A 23,423-nucleotide genomic window follows, 5' to 3' on the forward strand; every position below is an offset into this window, starting at 1 on the left:
CAGAAATTAAATAAACAATCAATGCGAACAAACATACAATATATGTTAATGTAAATGAATAAATAAATCTTAAAACGAGTGAAACTTAAATTGAATATGCAAATCAAGTTTGAATCAAATAAAAATAACTACAAACAAAAAATTGGGTATCGCCTCACTGCAGAAGCCTAAAACCTACTGCATCATTGGCGCTTTACTGAAAACGAATTATATTTCAAATGTTTTCTTTTGTACTTAATATTGAAAATAAATATTAAAATTACAGTAAAGTTTTGAACTGTTGAGCTTTCAGCAATTAATATCATTATACATCAAATATTCAGTTAAATTTATTAGTTCTTTCCAAGATTGGTCAAGACAAATATAGTTTCACTACAAACAAAATTTGGATACTGCCCCCTTCTTTAACTGCAAAAACCTAAAGCCTTCTGCGTCATTGGCACTTCACTGAAAACCAATTTTATTACAAATAAGTTCTTTTGTACTTAATATTGAAAAAAAAACTTTAAAATTATAGTAAAATTTTGAACTGATGAGCTTTCAGCAATTAACATCATTATGCATCAAATATTCAGTTTAATTTATTAGCTATTTCAATAGTTGTGCAAGATGAATATAGTTTCACTGCAAACAAGAGTTTGGATACTGCCCCCTTCCTTAACTGTAAATAAAAACCAAAAGCCTACTGCGTCATTGGCGCTTAACAGAAAACGAATTACATTAGAAATATTTTCTTTTCCAGTTCTTACAGCATTGAAAATAAAAATAAAATTACAGTGAAAAAAATTCTTGAACTGATGGATTTTTCAACAATTAATATTATTATGTATCAAATATTCAATTTGATTTTGTTTATACTTTCCAAGACTGTTCAAGACTCATAGTTTTCAGTAAGGCGGCAATGACGCAGCAGGTTTTAGGCTTCTGCAGTGAAGTGATATCCAAACTCTTGTTTGTAGTTATTTTTATTCGATTCAAGCTTGATTTGCATATTCAATTTAAGTTTCACTCGTTTTAAGATTTATTTATTCATTTACTATAACATATATTGTATGTTTGTTCGCATTGATTGTTTATTTAATTTCTGTTCGTTTTAAGTTTCATTTATACTTTAATAGCAAACTATTATTTTCTTTTAAGGCTTGATTTACATATTCAATTTAAGCATTACTCGCTTAAAGGTCTATTTATTCATTTATATTATTACTTGTTGTATGTTTTTTGCTATGATTGTTTATTTAATTTCTGTTCTTTTTGAGTTTCATTTATTCTTTAATAGTAATTTCTGGTCGTTTTGATATTTGAACTTTAACAGGTATTCATATCTCCTGATCTTAAGTTTAAAATGGCCTTTACTTTTCTTTGAAAAACTTATTTTTCGGAAAGTTTTTTTTAATTAATCCTTTGAAAGGATAGTTTGCTTTGGGAACCAACACATTCTAAATTGTTTAAGTTTTTACGGACAAAAGCGTTGTCAAATTCTACTAGTTTGTTTTTCTTATCTTCCAAGTGTAAAACTACCACAAATCACCATTAACAAACAAATGAAACCCAAAACCTACAGAAATTACAATAGCCTAGTCAAACTCAAAACGAGCAAAAAGTAAAAGGAGTATGGCTGACAACACCCATGTCTTCTTCAGACCAGAAAATAATTTGCACCTTACTGAAAAAAAAAAAACAAAAAAAAACGTGTATTGTCAGTTTGATATACATATTCTGATATCTATTCCTTATAATCTTAATATTTCTTTATTTGTTGAAGTAAAAAAAGTGCAAACATTTAAAATTTATTTTGTTTTCAGTAAAGTGCAAATTATTTTCTGGTCTTGAAGAGGTGTGGCGGTTGTCAGCCCTACTCATGCTAATTGTTTCTATCTTGAGTTTGAATAGGTTATTTATTGTTATTTCTGTTTGTTTTGGGTTCAATTCATTTATTTATGGTGATTTGTGGTTGTTCCACGCTTGGAAAATTATTTGAATTTATTTCTACTGAGTTTTGGCTTGACGAGGCCATGGGCACCGGCAAGGGGAGGGGCAGGGGGGCATGACCCCCTCCTGGAAATTTGGGACTACATAGTAATTATAAGGAAGCCAAAGGAAAAAAGCAGAATAGGGAAAAACCATGGAAAAAATGTTTGTTGTCCCATTATTGGCTGCCTGCCAGTAAATTTTGACACATAATAAGGAAACATATAAATTATAATTTGTGACTGAGTGACCCCTAACAAGTTTTCCACAACTTTATATTTCTATGTGATTTGGTTGGAGGAAAAAATACAACAACAAAAACACCTTCTTCATAGTAGTGGATGGTAAGTAAATATACCTAGAAAGAATTGTTTTCTGATTTCGAACTGTCCAAGTACTTTACCCACCGGGGAAAATACCCCCCCCCCCACAATGGAAAAGAAAGCTTTCCAAATTTGAGAATTTTATTTGAGTTTTATTTTTTTAATTTCCGTAAGGGAACGGAGTTTTAGTACTTGTGTGTTATGGGCAACTGCCTCATGTGTACGCTGTTTAAAACTCAAGAACAAAACCGGTTTCTTCGTTAGTTTTTTCAGCTTAGCGCAAGATAAGACAAAGAAAAGCGACAGAATATATGGGAAATATATAATTTGGGCTATATATTTGCATATAAGGGGGGGGGGTGGTTAAAGTAGTTGGATAGTTTGAAGTCAGAAAACAATTCTTACTTCTTAATATGCAGAATAATTGCAATTACTTTACCCCCCCCCCCCTAAGTTGCAAATATATAGCCCAAATTTGTTTTTAAGCTAACGAAGAAACCAGTTTGTTCTCGAGTTTTACACATCAAACAGTTCGTGCTACCGAACTGTAAGTAAGGAGCGACCCGGCTAGATAGTAACCGAAACTCAATAGTAACCGTAACCGAAACAATTTTTTTCGGTCGCTTAAAAAGGGCAAAAGAACTTTTCATTTCCATGAAAATGAGCCCTATCCTGACGTTCTAGGCCTACTGGGTCGATAAGATCACTCTTGGGAAAAGAAACAAATAAACACGTATCCGTAATTTATCGTCTGGAAAAATTACAAAATTCCACATTTTGGTAGATATGAGCTTGAAACATCTACAGCAGGGTTCTTTGATATGCTCAATCTGATGACGTTATTTTTATTAAAATTATATGACTTCAAGGGGGGTTTTCCCCTTTTTTCCGAAAATCAGGCAAATCTTCTCAGGCTCGTAGCTTTTGATGGGTAAGACTAAACTTCCGCGGGGTATTTTCCGGGGAGGGGGAGGGGTATTTTCCGCGGGGGGTATTTTCCGGGGGGGGTGTATTTGCCTAGAACCAGTGTCGGTGATTACTGTAGAGTCACTTGTTTGATTGGATGTGCTTTTTGTGATGCTTTTTGTTTTTTTCGTTGTGTGTTTTATTTTTTGAGTTTATGATGACTTGTCTTTAGTAGCTACAATATTGCATGTCCATGGACCCTTTATAATGGTCGTCTGTTTTTTGGTATACTGCTTATTTTAGGTGTTTGAATGTTTAGGTCAGATCAAAACCTCATTCGAATTCTGATCTATTCAGAATACCAATGTAGGAAACCAGTTTATTTCCTTACTGAACCACTGCTTTTGCTGTACTATATAAACTATAACCCGAGTATAGTAGCCTATATTTATTTCTGGTCGTTTACTGCGGGTTGTTCTTAACAGGCTCACCTCCCTCGAATATCCAATAAATGGAGGTGTATACCAGGATAGTATATTGGGACGTACATTTTTAATTCTGTACATAAATAACATAGAAGATAGTCTTGTGGGCCCTCTGCATCACTTTGCTGATTATACCACAACACGTTTTGTCATACCAAAACATGTTGACTCAATAAAAGCCTCCTTGTCACTGCAAATACATCGCTGGAAATTGAAAAGTGATATGATGCCTGGATGGGCAGGTTCAGTGCATCGAAAACAAAAGAACTGATGATCTCCCAATCAAATATACCATGCATACACCCCGGCTTCATCTTCTTGAACGAAGTTATAAAGACAGTCGATGAGCTTCGTCTCCTTAGAATTCACTTCTCAGATCTTTCTTGGAACGCCCATCTTGATCAGGTGAGAACCTCCCGTGCAAGAAAACTGGGGATAACCCTTCGCTGCAAAAACCTTCTGCTCACCCCCATCTTCCCATTTTACAAGTCTTGCATCAGACCCATTGCCGAGTATAGATGCCCGCTGTATTCTGGTGTTCCGAAAACGTTACTGACACCACTCTCCAAAATATCAAAAATAGGGATAATGGGGCAGGTTTTGCCATTCCCCACAATTCTACTTTCTGTTAGTGAGAGTTTTAGTGTAGCATCGTTTTGTAAGTACTTAAGTTATCTTCCATCTATAGAGCTTTCTCGCATTGTGCCTCCAATTGTCCAACCAATAAGACATACATGAAGATACACAGCTTGGTCCAATTATCTTGAGGCTGGTAAGCCGAGAACAAAATACTTGAAGAACAGCTTCTTCCGACGTGCACTTCGATCTGGAATGATCTTCCCGAGGAAGTCATCCCTAAAAGTTTCTCTGTTGACTCTTTCAAAAGAAGGTTCAATAGTTACCTAAAAACTTCGATGAAAGACTCGGGGCAAATAAAATAATTAACTATACCTGCAACCGCGAATTTAGGAAAAAAAGAGTCCGAGCTTTTCGGTCGACTTAGTATTGAGAACGATGAAGTAGTTTGAGTGACATTACCAGTCAAATCACCAATTCAGGAAAATATTTTTCTCGCTGAATTATTTCTTTTATTATATTAAATAAGCTATACCCTGGGGTTCTTGAAGTCAATGCTTATATTCAGACTGATCAAACTCTCGGAATTTCTATTCTTCTGTTTTTTTTTTTTTGTTTTTTTTTTTTTCTGCGTTTTGTATTCTTTATATTTCACAGACAAAGTGATGCTATAATGGCAAAATGACCATAAACATTAATCACTTTTATCTTTTTATTTTGACTGAGTTATATATATATATATATATATATATATATATATATATATATATATATATATATATATATATATATATATATATATATATATATATATATATATATATGTCTCTCTCTCTCTCTCTCTCTCTCTATCTATATATATATATATATATCACTATATATATATATATATATATATATATATATATATATATATATATATATATATATATATATATATATATATATATATATATATATATATATATATATATATATATATATATATATATATATATATATATATGCTCTCTCTCTCTCTCTCTCTCTCTCTCTCTCTCTCTCTCTCTCTCTCTCTCTCTCTCTCTCTCTCTCTCTCTCTCTCTCTCTCTTTTTTTTTTTTTTTTTTTTTTTTATATTTATATATATATATATATATATATATATATATATATATATATATATTTATATATATATATATATATATATATATATATATATATATATATCCTAGTACACACTAAAGGATCAAAACATTCAAATAAAAAAAAAATAAACATTAACAATCGATTATACCAAGCATAATTGCAGTGAGGCCAGGAAAAAATAATTAAAAACAATTTTCAATTGCACAACTTAAGATTTCAAATTGTAGCCCCTAGATAAATCAGTTTATTTCTGAATTACGAGTCTTAGGCATTGTTGCCAACGTTTTGAAATAAATTGTACCAGTTTTGTTTTGCCAAATGGTACCAAAACGTTCTTTGTGGCATAATTATAGCATTCTACGCCAATTTCTATCGCTCAGACAGCAATACTAAGGCCAACTGAAAGGTAAGCCCCTTTTTTGCTAATATCTTCATCCTCTATCAACAACTAATCTGGATCATGTCTCTTGTATGATGACTAGTTTGAAACTCTCGTTTGTTTTGTGTTACGCCGACGAAAATAATTTGTATCCTCATACACATACAAATAGAATCGTAAGGCCCAACTGTAATTTTCTCCGATGCTTTTGAATGGTCTCAAGCTCATAGCATTTGTTTTCAAACAGCCAAATTTTTTCTATTGAATTGCTAAAACAGCAATTTCTGTTCTTTTTCAATTTTCTTCATTGTTTGCATGATTATCAATTCGGCAATTTAATGGTTCACAGAAATGAGTGGAGATGGCTCCAGGTCGGATAATTTTAGTTCTACAACGCTGTGAAGGGTCATATTTTAGAAGTATATCCATTCTCAAGTCAAGGTAATTATTTCTAATTTTACCATACCAATTATCTTCATAATAAACTAAAATGCAAATGGTAAGAATTGGAGGGAATTCCCTTTTTATTTCTGTAACTATCACTTCATGTTCTTTATTCAATTCGCTGCCGATTATTTTTTTTATGTATTTGTATTTATTTTTTTCTGTTTTTCTCTATCCAATCCGCTGCTTTTTTTCATGCATTTGTTTATAGTTTATCTTTTTCTCCTTTTTTTCTTTATTCAAGTTGCTGCTGATTATTTATTTTTTATGTAGTGTTATATTTGTTTTCTTTTTTTCTTTATCAATTCGCTGCTGATTATTTATTTTTATGTATTTTTCTTTCTTTTTTTTTATTCAATTCACTGCAGATTATTAATTTTTTTATGCATTTGTAGTTTTTTTTCTCTTTCTGTATTCAATTCGCTGCTGATTATTTACTTTTAATGTATTTATATATATTTTTTTTTTACAGACTGGAACACTAACTGAAGATGGCATGAATTTCAAAACCATGCTTCCTTGTCGGGAGGGAAAATTTGATTATGAAATATCATCGCACGATACATTGTTAAGTATGATAGCTTCAGCGAATAGAGAAGAGGAAGAGTCTTTCCCAAAACTTCTAGAGGGCATGGCCACTTGCCACTCTTTAACTTATATCAATGATAAATTGTGTGGCGATCCTCTGGAAATACAGGTGACGATGAATTATTTTATTTCATATATATATCCTTTCTTTGTCAACTAAAAGATTAGTAATCAATTTTGATGAATTCTAAAGTACGAAAATTTGATAGTTTTTAGGTGATTCGATACCATAAAAATCATTTTGAGTCTCAGCTTCGGCTGACAATTTCGAAGACAAAGGGCCCATTAGCCATAATTTTTCAACACCAACGGCAACTCCGAAGGCAAGTTTGATAAAGGGGGTTCACTACTCAGTTTTTCATTAGACTAAATTTTTGCCAATATGGCAATGGGTTCTCAACCTTCTATCTCTACTTGTTCTTCTTCTTCTTCTACTTCTTCCCCGTTTCAAAAGTTTATTAAACTGCACAAAGACAGATTTAAACCATTATCTGTTATGACCATGGAAAAAAGACAATGATAATTTCGGAGACCACACTGCCTTTCCATGACGATAAATAAAAGTTCAAATAGGGAGACAATCCTTTTAATAGACAGTGTTTGATAGAAATTCGCAAAAATACCAGATATTTTGATCGCATTAGCAAACTATTATTAGTAATCTATTATTATTAGTGAAATGGAATGTGAGATGGAGATGAAGATTTGATGAAGATCTTGTGGTCATTGCAGAAGGATGGGATGTGGTGAAAAGACGGTGTGAATGACATTTTAGGAGAAGATTATTAATTTGCTTTCAAAATTTGTCAGTTTCTCATGCAGCAATTTCATTCGGTTGCTACTATGTTTACTTTTCCGCACCGTGACATAAATTTGCGTAGCATTAAACTCTTAAGAACAATCATTAACCCTAATTTCTGCCATTCCTAAAAGTCCAAAAGCAACTTTGTTAGGGGGATCTTAAATGGGTCAATACTTCGAAAAGCTAACGAGAGGAAGAGAAATCTATAATCTCTACTAATTGCTAAGTAAAAACCTGTCTGTTCAACGCGCGTACAGCATAAATGATATACATTCTGTGTTGACTAAGGTTTCAATAAGGCGGGTAGCATAACAGGGAACTTCCAAAGGTGTCAAATTATTTTATGATACTTCTCTTGAGCTGATTTTTAATGTTTTACAATAGAAATCTATAATCTCTACTAATTGCTAAGCAAAAACCTGTCTGTTCAACGCGCGTACACCATAAATGATGTACATTCTGTGTCGACTAAGGTTTCAATAAGGCGGGTAGCATAACAGGGAACTTCCAAAGGTGTCAAATTATTTTATGATACTTCTCTTGAGCTGATTTTTAATATTTTACAAGAGAAATCTATAATCTCTACTAATTGCTAAGCAAAAACCTGTCTGTTCAACGCGCGTACAGCATAAATGATGTACATTCTGTGTCGACTAAGGTTTCAATAAGGCGGGTAGCATAACAGGGAACTTCCAAAGGTGTCAAATTATTTTATGATACTTTTCTTGAGCTGATTTTTAATGTTTTACAAGAGAAATCTATAATCTCTACTAATTGCTAAGCAAAAACCTGTCTGTTCAACGCGCGTACAGCATAAATGCTGTACATTCTGTGTCGACTAAGGTTTCAATAAGGCGGGTAGCATAACAGGGAACTTCCAAAGGTGTCAAATTATTTTATGATACTTCTCTTGAGCTGATTTTTAATGTTTTACAAGAGAAATCTATAATCTCTACTAATTGCTAAGCAAAAACCTGTCTGTTCAACGCGCGTACACCATAAATGATGTACATTCTGTGTCGACTAAGGTTTCAATAAGGCGGGTAGCATAACAGGGAACTTCCAAAGGTGTCAAATTATTTTATGATACTTCTCTTGAGCTGATTTTTAATGTTTTACAAGAGAAATCTATAATCTCTACTAATTGCTAAGCAAAAACCTGTCTGTTCAACGCGCGTACAGCATAAATGATGTACATTCTGTGTCGACTAAGGATTCAATAAGGCGGGTAGCATAACAGGGAACTTCCAAAGGTGTCAAATTATTTTATGATACTTCTCTTGAGCTGATTTTTAATGTTTTACAAGAGAAATCTATAATCTCTACTAATTGCTAAGCAAAAACCTGTCTGTTCAACGCGCGTACAGCATAAATGATGTACATTCTGTGTCGACTAAGGCTTCAATAAGGCGGGTAGCATAACAGGGAACTTCCAAAGGTGTCAAATTATTTTATGATACTTCTCTTGGCCTGATTTTTAATGTTTTACAAGAGAAATCTATAATCTCTACTAATTGCTAAGCAAAAACCTGTCTGTTCAACGCGCGTACACCATAAATGATGTACATTCTGTGTCGACTAAGGTTTCAATAAGGCGGGTAGCATAACAGGGAACTTCCAAAGGTGTCAAATTATTTTATGATACTTCTCTTGAGCTGATTTTTAATGTTTTACAAGCAGGTAGGCTAGAATATTTTTATGGACTGCCTTTTCCTGAAGTCAAAGCAGAAAATTTTGTTAAGTTCAATCAATAAAATAACCACATTTACTAATTATGTAAGTTTATTTAAATCTGAAAATCTCTATCTCCGGCACAAAATGGTAAGTTAAATGGTTTTTATAAGACTTACTGGAAATTTGGTATCGGCTTTTAGTTTTTCACTCGTTTATTCAGATCTCTTACCGTAGCTACACAAGTTATGGTAAGTCCGTCCAGTCAATTCTGAATAGTATGGCCACACAAACTAAACACGTTTATAATGGACGATATAGAGTGGCCCTTTAAGGTATCGAATCCTCTTAATTGCCAGGATGTGTTCTTAATAATGTTGAATGTGGTCATGTTGAAGCTAATAGAGGTTTAGAATATGTGGTCCATGAGCTTTGAGAATGCATGGCCACTTGCCATTTTTGACATAAATCAATCATGAATTGTGTAGCGATCCTCTTGAAATAAAGGTAATGATAAGTATTTTTACTGTATCCAAAAGAATATTTAGCCGTCCTAGCCGAGTGGTTAGCGCGCTAGACTTGAAATCCGATACCCGTGAGGACAGGGTTTCGAGTCCTGGCGTCACTGGATATTTGGTTTGGAACAGGGGTCAGCGGTGTGACTCTCTAAGCTTAGCCAGAGTCAACCCAGCTCCAAATGGGTCCCTCGAGAAATCTGGGAGGAAAACACAGGAAGCGTCGGATAATTTACTCCCAACCACGTATTGCACTATCGGCCGAAGGTGTCGAATCAGGAGATCAGTACCTCCGCTACGCAGACCATTGGTCAGCATGCGAAACATTTTTTTTTAGTTAGTTTAAAAGAATATTCTAAGCTATTACGGCATATTATTTTATAAATGCTATTCTTTTTTTTTGTCTGGACCTCGTTCTACTCTTGGACCTGGACCTAGTTCAACATCCAAATTTTTTTCTAGTTGCACAGTTCAACTAATATTTAAATAATGCCAGCAAATTTCAAAAGATTGCTTAGTAAAATTTTTTAAGGCCATGTTTTGCATTTTAACTTAACCTTCACACCGAATTCAAACGGGCCTTTGGCTAAGGAGCTGAACTGTCATTGTGCATCCTGTCATTCTGGGCACTCCAATAAGGTTTGAAAACTAAGCTAAGTTTGGTCGTATATTTGTTCCTTGTTAAAAAAGTATATTGCTCTGTGACCCCCCTTCAACGCCAGGTGTGACTTTTTTTATCAAAGGCATGAGGGTTTGCTCTGCCTGTATCCTCTGAACACTACTTTTCCGTAAAAGCATAATTCTTTAGCTTGACAATAACATTTAGTATGTTCTTCGATGTTGAAACCTGGGCCTTTGAGCTCTCTTTAACAATAACTATTTAAAATAATTCAGTATACACATCTTAATTGTTTTTCAACTAACCGCTAAATAAACGTAATCACATCTTTAAGCTAGCAGAAAAAAAAACTACTTTCTACTACTCTTTCAACTATACGATGTTCCTGTGACCATTAGATCTAGTCCATCTTTTATCTCTGATCAGTCTTTAAATCTTTTTCGTAATTCAGGCAACATTTCTATCCTATTCCCCGTGCCGTCAGCCAGATTGGACTTGAATTCCCAACCTGCCAGGAATACTTTGTCTGAGTCAGCTACGGATTTTCACTCGTTCGACTTACTTTGACTTATTTCCCATCCGGCCTCTGTGGCTGTGTTGGGGCTTCTTTCTTGTCACTAGTCGTTGAATATGACGACGGTATTCGGTTCTATCTAGTGCTAGACGCAGGAGTTGGGGGAGGTTTTGGCCATTGAAGTTGTCGTACTATCTCTTACAGGGTCGGCCACGAGGTCGTGTGCCATGTATTCAACCTTTAAGCGTGATTTTTGGGAGTTGACGTGATGACATTTGTTGGATATGACCAAGCCGGTGGAGTTGCTGACTTCTAATTCGGTCCGTGATAGTGTATGAGCAGTGGAGGAGTTCACTGCGGTCTTCTTTGGATACTTGGTCAATGTTTGTGATCCCTGCTATGCGACGGAGGCATTTTGTTTCAAATGTGGAGATTTGACGTTCGTCATCAGCTTCAATTTGCCAAGTTTCAGTTGCATATATAGCAATGGGAATAATGGGAGACTTAAAGAGTCGGGCCTTCAGATTTTTGATATTCCTAAAAATATTACAAACAAAATTATTACTGCTAAGTGGTTTTGTCTTCTTTTTTTATTATTCTATTCATTTTGTATTTTTTTCCCCTCTGGGCTGAATGGCTCTTGAGAGTGTTGGAAATCGTATGCTGGGGATGTTTATTGCGTACGGTTATTCCGGCTAGGTTTGCAGAGTGCAGTGAGTGGTCAATAGTTGGCTATACTTTTTGTTTTAGCTCTTATTTTTCATTCTATTGTCTTGTTTCCCCTTTTTCACTGTATTCCTAGCCAAAGAGCCTTGCGGGGTATTCATGATTTTTCCTTTTTTACTAAAATTTTTGTCAAAAAAATGAATTCTGAACTTTTGTTTTAAATAACGTATTATTAGTACTAACAGTAAAACAGTAACAGTACGGTTAAACAGTAACAGTAAAAGAAAATGGTTTAGAAAAATTTAAGAAGGCTTTGACAAGAAAGTAGATAAATATCTAAATGGAGGATTTTATTTTTGTCTATGACGTTATTATCTGTCAAACAACACATTATCTTTACTATATCAAAGGTAGAACAGTTGCAATATTTTTGGCACGTGGCACGCTTTTTTTGGCACGTATTTTTGGCACGTATTTTTGGCACGTGATAAACCTTAGTTGCCTGCATACCAGGACGGAACTTCCTTTCTTAGAAAAAAAAAACACTTTAATTTTTCCAAGGAATGTACTAGAGTACAGCGTTGACAAACGTAAAAAGAGAACAAATCCTAAGACACAATTTCGAAATAAAGAATGTAATTTCGATTAGGGAAGTCTATTTTTATTATGGAATTGATTTAGTTTAATTTATTCTACAAAATTATGTTTTAGTTTTATTTTGTTTGTTTGGGAAATATTTATACAGTTTTGTTTATTTAATCTGTATTTGTTTATTGATTAAACTTAAATTGTAAAAATCTATTTAATTTTTTATACAAAAATATTTCCGATTTAGTTTCATGTTTTTTGGTTTTATCTTTAAAAAAAATAGGAACGAATTATATCAGACCATTTCAAAAATAGAGCAATTTTTGTTTCGTAAGAATTGACCAGAAAAGTCTTCGATAGTGCACTCAAAAAATTTTTTTTCGCAAAAAAAAGTATTCAATTTGTTTACGTACCTCTAACTAAATACTAGAGATCTGGACTTAAAATCCTGAGTTCAGGGATTCGAGTCCCGCCGTCGCTGGTTTTTTGGTTTGGAACAGGGTCATTGATGTGACCCTGTAAGCTCAGCTAGAGTCGACCCTAAATGGGTACCGGGAGAGATCTGGGGGAAATACACGGGAAGGGGCGGATGATTTGCCCCAAACCCCGCATTGTACTGCCGGCCGAAGGTGTCGAATCAGGAGATCGGTACCTTCGCAGCGCAGACCATCTGACAGATTGCGGCATTTTTTTTTTTTAGTCTAAGTAAATACTGAGATATCGGGGATAGCCCGTCGAAACATCAGAAGAAACTGGGACCACCGGTGTGACACCACCGGAACCAGCAAATACGTGACAAAACCTGCTAAATTAGGTTGAACGCAATTTATAGGTCTACAGTCCTTACTCTGGAGAGGGGGTTAATACTACCTTAGGATTAAAATTTTAACTATGATTTGTGAGTTCATCTCGTTTTAATCCAATTAAAAAGATAATTGAATTTGGTTATTCAATATTCAAACTCAATGAAGAAAGAAGAATAAGAAAAAAAATATACAGTGGTTTAACCTTTTTTTCTGCAGTTATTGATGGCAAGTGGGGCTACTTATGAACCTCCTAATGCTGCTGGTGGACAAACATATGATGTCCTTGTAGAAACAGTTGTCAAATTCAAAAGGTCACTTTCGAGCCAACAGATAGCCTTGGAAAATGTAAGTATTTAAATTACTCTTTTTAACCATTCTTTTTAATTTTTAGCATTTTTAATTTAATTTAATGCTTTTTTTATTTAATTTAGTTTTTTTTATAATTTGTGTTATTAATTGTAATATGTTTTATTATAATTATCATTATTATTATTATATCGTTAAAATAATAAATGTTATGATATTATATTCATATTCTTTATTCTTTATAAATTCACTTTTTTAATTGATTACTTTAATTAAACATTTTTATGATTATTTAAAAATGAATAATTGATTTTATAAGGAGTAATAAAATTAGTAATATTAAAATTAATTTGCAGTGACCTGAAGTCGTTCAAATCTTGGTTTTCTCTCCATGTTGTACTTGTAGAAAGTTGAACACTTCGTATAGAAGAAGTTGTTAGAGAAGCATCGAAACCAGTCTCCCCCCCCCCCTCCCCTACGCCCATGATTTCCACAAACAAATCCAATCAAAATTCTGACGTAGCCGTTTTTGTTCCGCATAGTTGAAAGGCTCAATAACTATGTCTTTGGGAATGTTGAACTAAATCAGAACATACTATGTGCATACGGATTGTCAAAAGAGCAAATCAGCAATATCTCTGGAACGACACCGCATCAAGCTGAATCTTCCAGGGCATCATAAGGGGGATGTTCAACTGGCCAAAAGGCAACATGTGAATACTACTACTGCTGTTAATACTGCTGGTACTGCTGTTACAGCTACTACTAATACAAAAGCACTACACTACCCCTACTACTATGATGTTATTACTATTAAGAGTTAAGGTTATGGAGGAGGAATTTTGAGAGAATATAGAGAAGAAATTTGAATAATATCAAAACACCCTATGTGCATGCAGATTGTCAAAAGGGCGTATCTCAGTAATGCATTAGGGAATTAAGTTGGAACTTTTGGGGAATGCTTAAAGGGGAAGATCAATTGCTCCAAAGACAATATATACACGGCATTATTAATACTGCTACCACTACTTCTACTTCTACTGCAACTGCTTCAACTACCATTTCTATTACAACTACTACTAACGCTAAGAGTAGTAAGATGAAAATTTCAGGAAGTGATGAGGGGAAAGTTCAACTGAGTTAAACCACAAAATGGATATACAGGTTATCAAAAAGGCATATCAGCAATATCATAGCAATGGCTAATTGTATTAAGCTGAAATTTCCAGGTCTTGATAGGGGGATGTTCAACTGACCAAAAGGAAAAATGTTAATGCTACTGTTGCTACTAGTGCTACTGCTATTTTTGTTAATAACACTACTAGTCCTACAACTAGTACTCCTACTACTTCTACTACTATTACTACTCTGACTTCTATTACAATTGAATTGAATTGAATAACATAGATGGCGTGAATCATTGAATCGGCTGAGTGTATGAAAGTGTATGAATCATGACTAAGTGTATGAAGGTGAAATTTTCAGGGAATATTGAGGGGGGAGTTGAATTGGATCACAACACGCCGTCTGCATGAAGGTTGTCCAAAGGGCGTATTAGCAATTAGAGGTGTCCCGAGCCTTTTTTCATTGGGGGTGGGCTGGGGCAAACTTCGTGGATTTTACTGAATCGCTACCTGATTTCTGCCGAATTTTCTGCAGAAATTAGGAATTTTGCAAAATTTCTGCCGATTTTTCAAAATTTTTGAGGAAATTTTCGCCTTCGGTGAAAATTTTACTGAATGCCAAAAAAGTTGCCCCCCTCGGGTGCCCCTGTTAGCAATATCTTAGGAAAGACCTGGTGTGTGAGGTTGAAATTTACAGGGCTTGTTGTGGGGGTTGTTGGACTACCCAAAAGGCAATATTTGCATCCTACTACTTCTGCTACTCCTACTACTCTCACTACTGCTATTGCTACTAATGCTACTAAAGCTAAGACTTCTACTAATTATAATCCTACTACTGTTACTACTTAGTTCATCATTAACTAAACCAAATAAATTTTGTGTACCCCCTCTTACGAATGGTAAACTCACTCCGTCATCTTAGACCCCCGTTGAGTCTTTTGCGGACCCGTTGGGGTTACCCTGAACCACGTTGAGAATTAGTGTTGTAAGTAAACATGGTATAAGTATAACTAAAAGTGGTATATACAGAGTTTGTCCAGAAAGTAATAGGACTGAGTCGATTTAAAAACACTTATTGAGTCAATTGTTGCAATTCTTTGAAAACTTTCATAATAGGCTGCTTTTGCGTCAATGCAGCGCTGCCAGCAAGATTTCCAAGCATTGAAGGCGTCACGGTACGCCTTTTCAAGCGAAGAAACAAAAAAAAGTCCGGGGGCCATATCTGGGCTGTAGGACGGCTGCGGAAGCGTTGGGATGCCAGCCTTGGTCAGGTGTTCACGAGAAAGGCGGTGTGAGCCGGGGTGTTGTCGTGGCGCAACTTCCAGTCGGCTGTGATGTCTTTTCGGACCCGATTGACCCTTTGTTTGAGTCTCTTGAGGACTTCCACATAAAAGTTGGCGTTGGTGGTTTGTCCAGGAGGAACAAATTCATGGTGGACCATGCCTTTAACGTCAAAAAAGGCAATGAGCATCGTCTATACTTTGGATTTGCTCATTCTTGCCTTTTTTGGGCGAGGAGACCCCGACATGTGGCACTTGGAATATTGTCTCTTTGTCTTGGAATCATACTCAAAGATCCAGCACTCGTCATCTGTGATTATGTTATTCAAAAATTGGGGGTCTCTTTCACACATGTTCAAATTTTCTGGGCACACTTCCATTCGCCGCAATTTCTGGTCGTCAGTGAGCACTTTTGGGACCATTTTTGCGCACACCTTGCGCATCTTCAAATGTACCGTCACAGTGTCATGAACGACAGATTTTGGTAAATTTAACATTTGGGCATTTAAACGAATACTTAGTCGACGGTCTGGGTTCAAGACTTTGCGCACACGAGTCACATTGTCGGTTTTTGTCGAAGTCGAAGGTCTTCCAGCGTGTTCTGCATCGGCGACCTCTTCCCGGCCTTCCAAAAAGGACTGTTGCCACCGAAACATCAACTTCTTGCTAAAGCAACATCTGGGTAAGCTTGCTTGATCATATCAAACGTCTCTGGTGCAAATTTACGGAGTTTCACGCATAATTTAATCGCGTACCTCTGCTCTAATGAACGCTGCATTTTCGGTTTGCACCACTCACAGAAAACACGTCACGTAATAATGCCTGTCCTGACTCTCCAGGTGCTCGGAGACAAATGCCCAGCAGCTCGTTTGTTAGCTTAAAGCCCTGTACCGAATCCAGTCGGAGCACGCACGCTCTGAAGTACAGTCGTGGCGAAAAAAAATTAGTCCTATTACTTTCGAGACAAACCCTCTATACCACTAATAAGTAATTAGTGGTATATGTAAATGTTAATGGTTAAACAATTAATGGTTACGAGACTTGATTGCCCATAAAAATGAACCATTCCTCCGCTCCATATGTATCACCAGCTACTACTGAGACGTAAACCCATTGGCTTACAGCTAGCCAATGGTAGAGCTATAATCAGCTCTATCCTATACGCTCAGGACACACTATAGGGACTTTTATTGATGAAGTCAAAACCCACGCACGTCATAAGCGTCAATTACGTATGCCGTTGGTAATTTGTTAACTAGATCATTGTTCAACATTCATGCTTGAAAGACGCAGCATTATTCTATTATTATTATATAATTATATATTATTGTAAAAGAATTATTAGTAGAGAATTGGTGTTCAATAATTAGTGGTAAACATAACAAGCTTTTTAAAGGAATCTATTTGAATATTAAATTCCGCCTCTGAAGTACAAATCTGACGTTAAAACCAAGAATTTAACGCTTAGGCGATATAATGCTTAGCGTTATTAAAGCTGCACATTTGTTTTGTACAAATGTGATTGTGGTGTGATTCGGGCATTAGACTTCCACCCGTTGTGGTATTTTATGTGTATGGCGAATTTTGCTATTCTCGAAATATGCTTCAAATTAGCTTTTCCTATGCGAAGGGCAAAAATTTCTTCCTTTGTGCAAAAATAAACGTTACATTTCCCACCAAAAAACAAAAAAAATGCTCCCAATATATAATTTTGTTTGTACAGGAAGAATGGCCATAGAAACGCGAGAGTGGGATAAATCAATAACAACAATTTGAGAGTTTTAGGGCATTTCTAGTTGTTAAATGTTGAAAGGGCATTTCAGAGTATGAATATTAATGGCCAATTTAAGTTGTCTGTTCTAATTTAAAGTAAATTATGTTATCCACTACCTTATATTAAAATTAAAAGGGCTTAAAATACCCAATACTCAAATACCCAATAATCTGTTGGTTCTTCTTGATCTTAATCAAGAATCAAGAAAAAGAAAAAGAAAGATAAAAGAAAAAAGAGAAGAATGAAAACTGTAAACTATAGTGTTAAATTCTTTGTTTTCTTTTGAAAAAACGCTGAAATCTTTAAGTTTTGACATCCGGCAATTTTCTTTTAGTGACAGTTTAAAGACAATATAGCGCTACTTGGACTGATGAGTAATTAATTTAGAACTTAATCTGTAATATATTTGATTGCTGTGAAAACACAGTGACAAAGGGAATGCTTAAAGACTTACTCTTTGCTTACAAGGCAACAAAAAAAAATTACGTTCCAAAATTTGGTTTTTGCATAGATTAAGTTTTTTTTTTTTTTTTTTGTTCATTAATGACAGATCAATATTAATTGCTCATTTTATTAGGGCCTTCGAATAGAATCAAATTAAGCGATCATTATCTTCAAGACAGTTTTTTAGTTTTTTTTTTTTAGTTTTTTAGTCTTTTAATTTTTCATTGTTACACACATGAACTAAAAATGAACAGAGATTAAAAAAAAGTAAAGAGCGAAGCTATATCTTGAGAAAGAAAATTAAGAGAAATTATAATGAACAATGAACTAAGTGCTAAAATAAACAGGTATTGGAACTAAGTGTTAAAATAAACAGGTATTGGACTTAATAAAAAATTATACCAATAATGAACTTATAATGTACCAAAAATAAAACTGATATTCAGCTCAAGCTTAAAACGAAAAATAAAATACTAGATATATGAACTGGGAAGTTGTCGGCCTTGTACCCCAATTATAGTTAAAAAAAAAAAAACACATATTAAAAGACAGATATTAAAGTTTAAAGAAACAGATATTGGACTAATAGAAAATGAAATTAAAAATGAACTTATAATCTACCAAAATTAAAACTGATACTCAACTTAAGCTCAAAACGAACAGAAATTACTAGACATATCAAGTGGGAAGTCGTTTCTCTTGTGCCCTAATTATAGCGCGAGTGTTATTCAAAAGGGCAATATATGCAAGAGATGGGGCAATATTTATCCGAATATTTAGAGTTTCCAAGACGGGTATTAATTCAACGTTCCAGATCAAGTGAAGCCAACAGTGCGATGTATATGAAAATTAGCAAAAGTTCTAATTTTCAATACTAATTTTAATAAAAGTACTAATTTTCATAAATGAAAATTAGTAATAATTCAAAAATGGCAAATGTTGGTGAAAATTTATTTATGGTAGAAATCATATATGGTAAAAATTTATATACGGTAAAACTCATATATGGTAAAAATTGGAAAATATTCATGTATGATAATAATTGGTAAAAATTCATATATGGCAGAAGTTAGCTAAAAGTCAAAAATCCTAAATATTGGACAAGAGTTGGTAAAAGTTTATATATTGGGCCAAAAACAAAATTACCAATGAACTTTCGGATATATCTCTCCAACTATGTGGGGAGAGGGTCTTAGACAATAGTTTTCGGTAACTGTTAAGAGATCATGACTGTTCAATCCTTGAATAGTCAAGAATTGACCTAAATAACCAAACTAATAACCTCACTAAATAGCCTATATAACCTCAAAGTAAATAGTTTAGCTTAGTACTCCGTTACTTTTTTAAGTATTTATTTTACTTTTATTTTCTTCTCAGTACTCAGTACTCCGCTACTTTTTTAAATGTTTACGCTACTTTTATTTTCTTCAGTTGTATGGGTTTAAACTGGGGCGTAAAAATATTGTTTCTGTGCTTGATCTAATTTTTTCTCCCACTTAATTTGGTACACTTCTCTCCACCCTCCTTCAACTAGTGGCGCAAATTGTCCTTAAAATTTAAGGAATTATAGTAGGAGTCATGACAATAGTGAGATGTGGGGATGGGCATGGGGTTGAATTCACCACCCCCCTACTCGGCAAGGGCTTGTATTATCCACCCTCTAAAGGTTTCGCCATGGTACACCCAAATGCTCTAAAAACTATGCTTTTAGTCAAATAGCGTTCGATAGATTTTCGATAATTAAAGTTTTCGTTCTTTGTCAAGGTAAGATTTCCTACTTCTGTTCACCTATATCGATAATTTAAAAAATGAACCTCTGCTCTTAAGAAATGGTTTTTTAGCTATTTAACTTAATGGCTATCTTGGAAATGTAATTTCGAACTGATTCATTATTCAGAATAGTTCAGAAATTGACAACTAAATTGGACAACTGAATAGTTCATTATTCAGAAATGGACAACTAAATTGAACAATCGAAGAGTATGTTAACCAAATTACTCTTAATAGTTAAAAGTTTAACTATTTTTCTATTAATAATTAAAGGTTAGTTAGATTTTAGATAATTAAAATCTAACTTTTTATTTAAAAAGTAATCTAAATGATTATATTCTTCGAAGGGATTTTTATTAACAGTATTAAACGGACAACTAAATTGAAGAATTGACCATAATGTTAACCATATTACTCTTAATAATTAAAAGTATTAAACTATTAAAATCAAGCATACAATCATAATTTTACTTCTTTAATTATTGTTTTCCAAGCTCTATCCTCAAATCGTTTGATAGATAATTTTGTATTTTTGTATTTTCCAGTGGACAGGCCCAAATTTCCATCCCGGACAGGCCCAAATTTTTCCAGGCTGGTAGAAATAGGGATAGATGGTATCCTAGCCTAGGTAAATTTGGTGTAGGAACAGAAAACAGTAATGGATACAGACTTTTGCAATTTTGTAGGAGTGCCGTTATTGATGTTAAAAGTAAAGATCACCATCTAGTAGTGTCAAGGGTTAATTTAAAGCTGAAATATCGGAAGGGTAAGTCCTGGTTGAACTTTGCTGAAGTAAGGATGCTAGGACTGCTTTGAAAATTTTTTAATTTTTTGTTTGATTGGTTGCATGTTTTTGTGAGTCTTTTTTCTTTTATATATTTTTTGTCTTGCTGTGGACGGCCCTTGGACATAGGGCCGAAATATTTATTCAAATTTTTTCCACTGTCTTGCAAAAAGGATTTCCTATTGTTCTTCGTGCTTTTGTTGTTTGTAAGGGTAACTACCTCCCGGGAAGTTATGACGTGGGTAGACTCCCGGATGAGAACTTGAGAGAAACTGTCCAGGAACAGTTGAATGCTAAACTTGAGAGTTTAAAATTTGATAATATGGAAGATGGTTGGAATAATTTTAGAAAAATAATTTGTGAAGTTGCTGAAGGTGTATTAGGGAAGAAAGCTAGAACTGCAGCCAAGAATATTAGGGAAAAAGCTTTATGTTTAAAAGAAAGGAGAAAGGACTTGTACAAGAATTATCTGAGTGATAGATCATACGAAAACAAAAGAATGTAAAGAAAGTGGAGAAAGTATTAAAATATGAACTAAGGAGGTGTAAAGTTGAGACCATGGATACAATTACCGAGGATCTGGAAGATGCATCTAGACGGCATAATAGTAAAATAGTGTACTGGAATGTTAACAAATTGAGAGGGAGTAGTCAATCCGGACTTGGCCCAGTTAAAGATAGGACCGCTATTAGAGATAAGGAAAAAATTAAAGAGAGATGGGCCGAACATTTTGAGAATTTGCTTAATCGAGATATAGTTGCAGGAAAAGATATAGAGGAAAATGAAAAAGTTTGTAATACCTTGGATGTCAAGGAAGAAGGAAGCAACAGTACTAAAAGGATAAAAAAATAATAAGGCTCCATGTGCTGATAGGGTGGTAAATGAGTTTCTTAAATATGTTGGCTCTGAGGTTAAAAATAAAATACTGAAGATTATGAATATGATTTTTGAAAAAGGAGAAGTACCTAACGATTTTAAGAAAACCTTAATTAAGCCACTTTATAAGAATGGGGATAAAAGTGAGTGTGGCAATTATCGAGGCATTAGTCTGGTCTCTGTAGGTAGTAAATTACTTATTAATATGATACTTTTTAGACTGAGAGATGCCGTAGACAGTTTTAAGAGAAGAATAGTGCGGTTTTAAAAATGGTAGAGGATGTGTCGACCAAATTTTCACTCTAAGGCTAATAATTGAGAAGTGCCTGAGTTTTCAAACACCTTTGGTCCTCAGTTCTATAGATTATGAGCAAGCGTTCGATTCTGTTGATAGAAAAGCTTTAGTAAAGGTCTTATCCTTGAATGGTACACCAGACAAAACAATAAAATAATTAGTGCCATGTACAAGAATAGCATTGCTGCATTTAAGGTAGGAAATGAGGGTAGTACCTGCTTTCATAATGATTCCTAAATACAGCACGACTATGCTCTAGCTCCCTTTATAGAGATCATTTTGATGGACTTTGTTTAAGAAGCAAAGAAAAGCCTATGAGAGGCCCCAGAATCACATGGAAGGGAAGAAGTTTCCTGAGCTTAGATTATAGTTATGATTTAAGCATCCTAGATGAAAGTGTGAGCAAAATGAATGAAGTTTTAGATAAATAACCGAGTCAAACTCAACGAGCAGAAATTAACATAAGGTGGGTGCAAAACCCCTATGCCTTCCCAAGGCTAGAACAAAATTTGCACTTTACTGAAAAAATACAAATGAATGTGCATTGTCAGTTTAATATACATATACTGATATTTAGTAATCAAAATGTTAAAATTATTTGATTTATTCAATTTATAAAAGTAAAAACATTTATATTTTTTTCAGTAAAGGGCAAATTTTGTTCTGGCCTTAGGAAGGCATAGGGGAATTGCGCCCAACTTATGTTAATTTCTGCTCGTTTTGAGTTTCACTCGGTTATTTATTTTAATTTCTGTTCGTTTTGGGTTTCACTTATTTATCGATGCTGATTTGTGGTAGTTTCGAGCTTGGTAGATTATTTTATTTTTGCTTATTTTTTGTTTAATGGAGTTCTTTACTTTTCTTTGAAAAACTTATTTGTGGAAAAAGTTTTTTGAATTAATTTCTTTTCGTTTTATATTGACATAGTCTTTTCAGGGAAAAAGAAAATAATACTCTAAATCTTTTCGTTTTTTAAGACTTTATAGTTTGGCCTGCTATTTGTATGCTGGAGAAAAATTTTCAGCAATTTTTAGCAACATTCACCATTTTAAAAATCTGGACACAAATAGTACTGTTTACATTAGTTTTATACCTCCTCTAGTTGACCTGAAATGGAAAACTTGATACAATTCACAAAAAAATCTGTTTACTTTCTTTGATAGCTTTGATACACTTACACTATTTTGATTTGGTTAAATTTTAAGAGCAGAAGTAGCCTCGAAAGTTTGAACATAATACCCTCAGTCGTTCTTGGGATACTGCTGAGATGCCTTATTGGGAATTAGCATTATCACATTGCATTTTGATTTAAACTTAAGGCAACATTTAATTTTTGAACATAATGGGCAAATGGGAGGGTGGGAGTGGAAGGGGGATTAGCTGCCCTCCAATCACTTTCGACTATTAAAAAGGATATCAGATCTTTCTATTTTCAATCAAATGAGCCCCTTTTGAAGTTCCCACGACAACTCCTTCGATACAAAGTGCCCTGGTCTAAACAACAACAACAAATATTACTAATCACTTTCGACTATTAAAAAGGGCTCTAGCCATTTGAATTTCCAATCGAATGAGCTTTTTTTTTGAAGTTTCTACGACAACACCTTCTTTAAAAACATTATATGCCCCCTGGGCATAACTTAAAACCCTTGCCCTGAGGGCTGCGGGGAGCTTGGTAGATTATTTTATTTTTGCTTATTTTTTGTTTAATGGAGTTCTTTACTTTTCTTTGAAAAACTTATTTTGTGGAAAAAGTTTTTTGAATTAATTTCTCTTCGTTTTATATTGAC

At 34.2% G+C, this 23,423-nt stretch overlaps 1 protein-coding gene across 1 annotated transcript in view; it reads left to right on the forward strand.

Moving 5' to 3' along the window:
* LOC148939815 (polyamine-transporting ATPase 13A3-like) overlaps positions 1–23,423 on the forward strand; it is a 150,635-nt gene that overhangs the window by 79,966 nt on the left and 47,246 nt on the right. The window contains exons 12-13 of the mRNA XM_089106456.1: positions 6,684–6,908; positions 13,197–13,325. Of these exons, the coding sequence (XP_088962582.1) occupies positions 6,684–6,908; positions 13,197–13,325 (354 nt within the window). The remainder of the gene's footprint in view (positions 1–6,683; positions 6,909–13,196; positions 13,326–23,423) is intronic.

Source organism: Artemia sp. Qi Xiang Cuo, chromosome 20 (assembly GCF_049724085.1).
Source record: "Artemia sp. Qi Xiang Cuo chromosome 20, ASM4972408v1, whole genome shotgun sequence".
NCBI lineage: Eukaryota > Metazoa > Arthropoda > Branchiopoda > Anostraca > Artemiidae > Artemia > Artemia sp. Qi Xiang Cuo.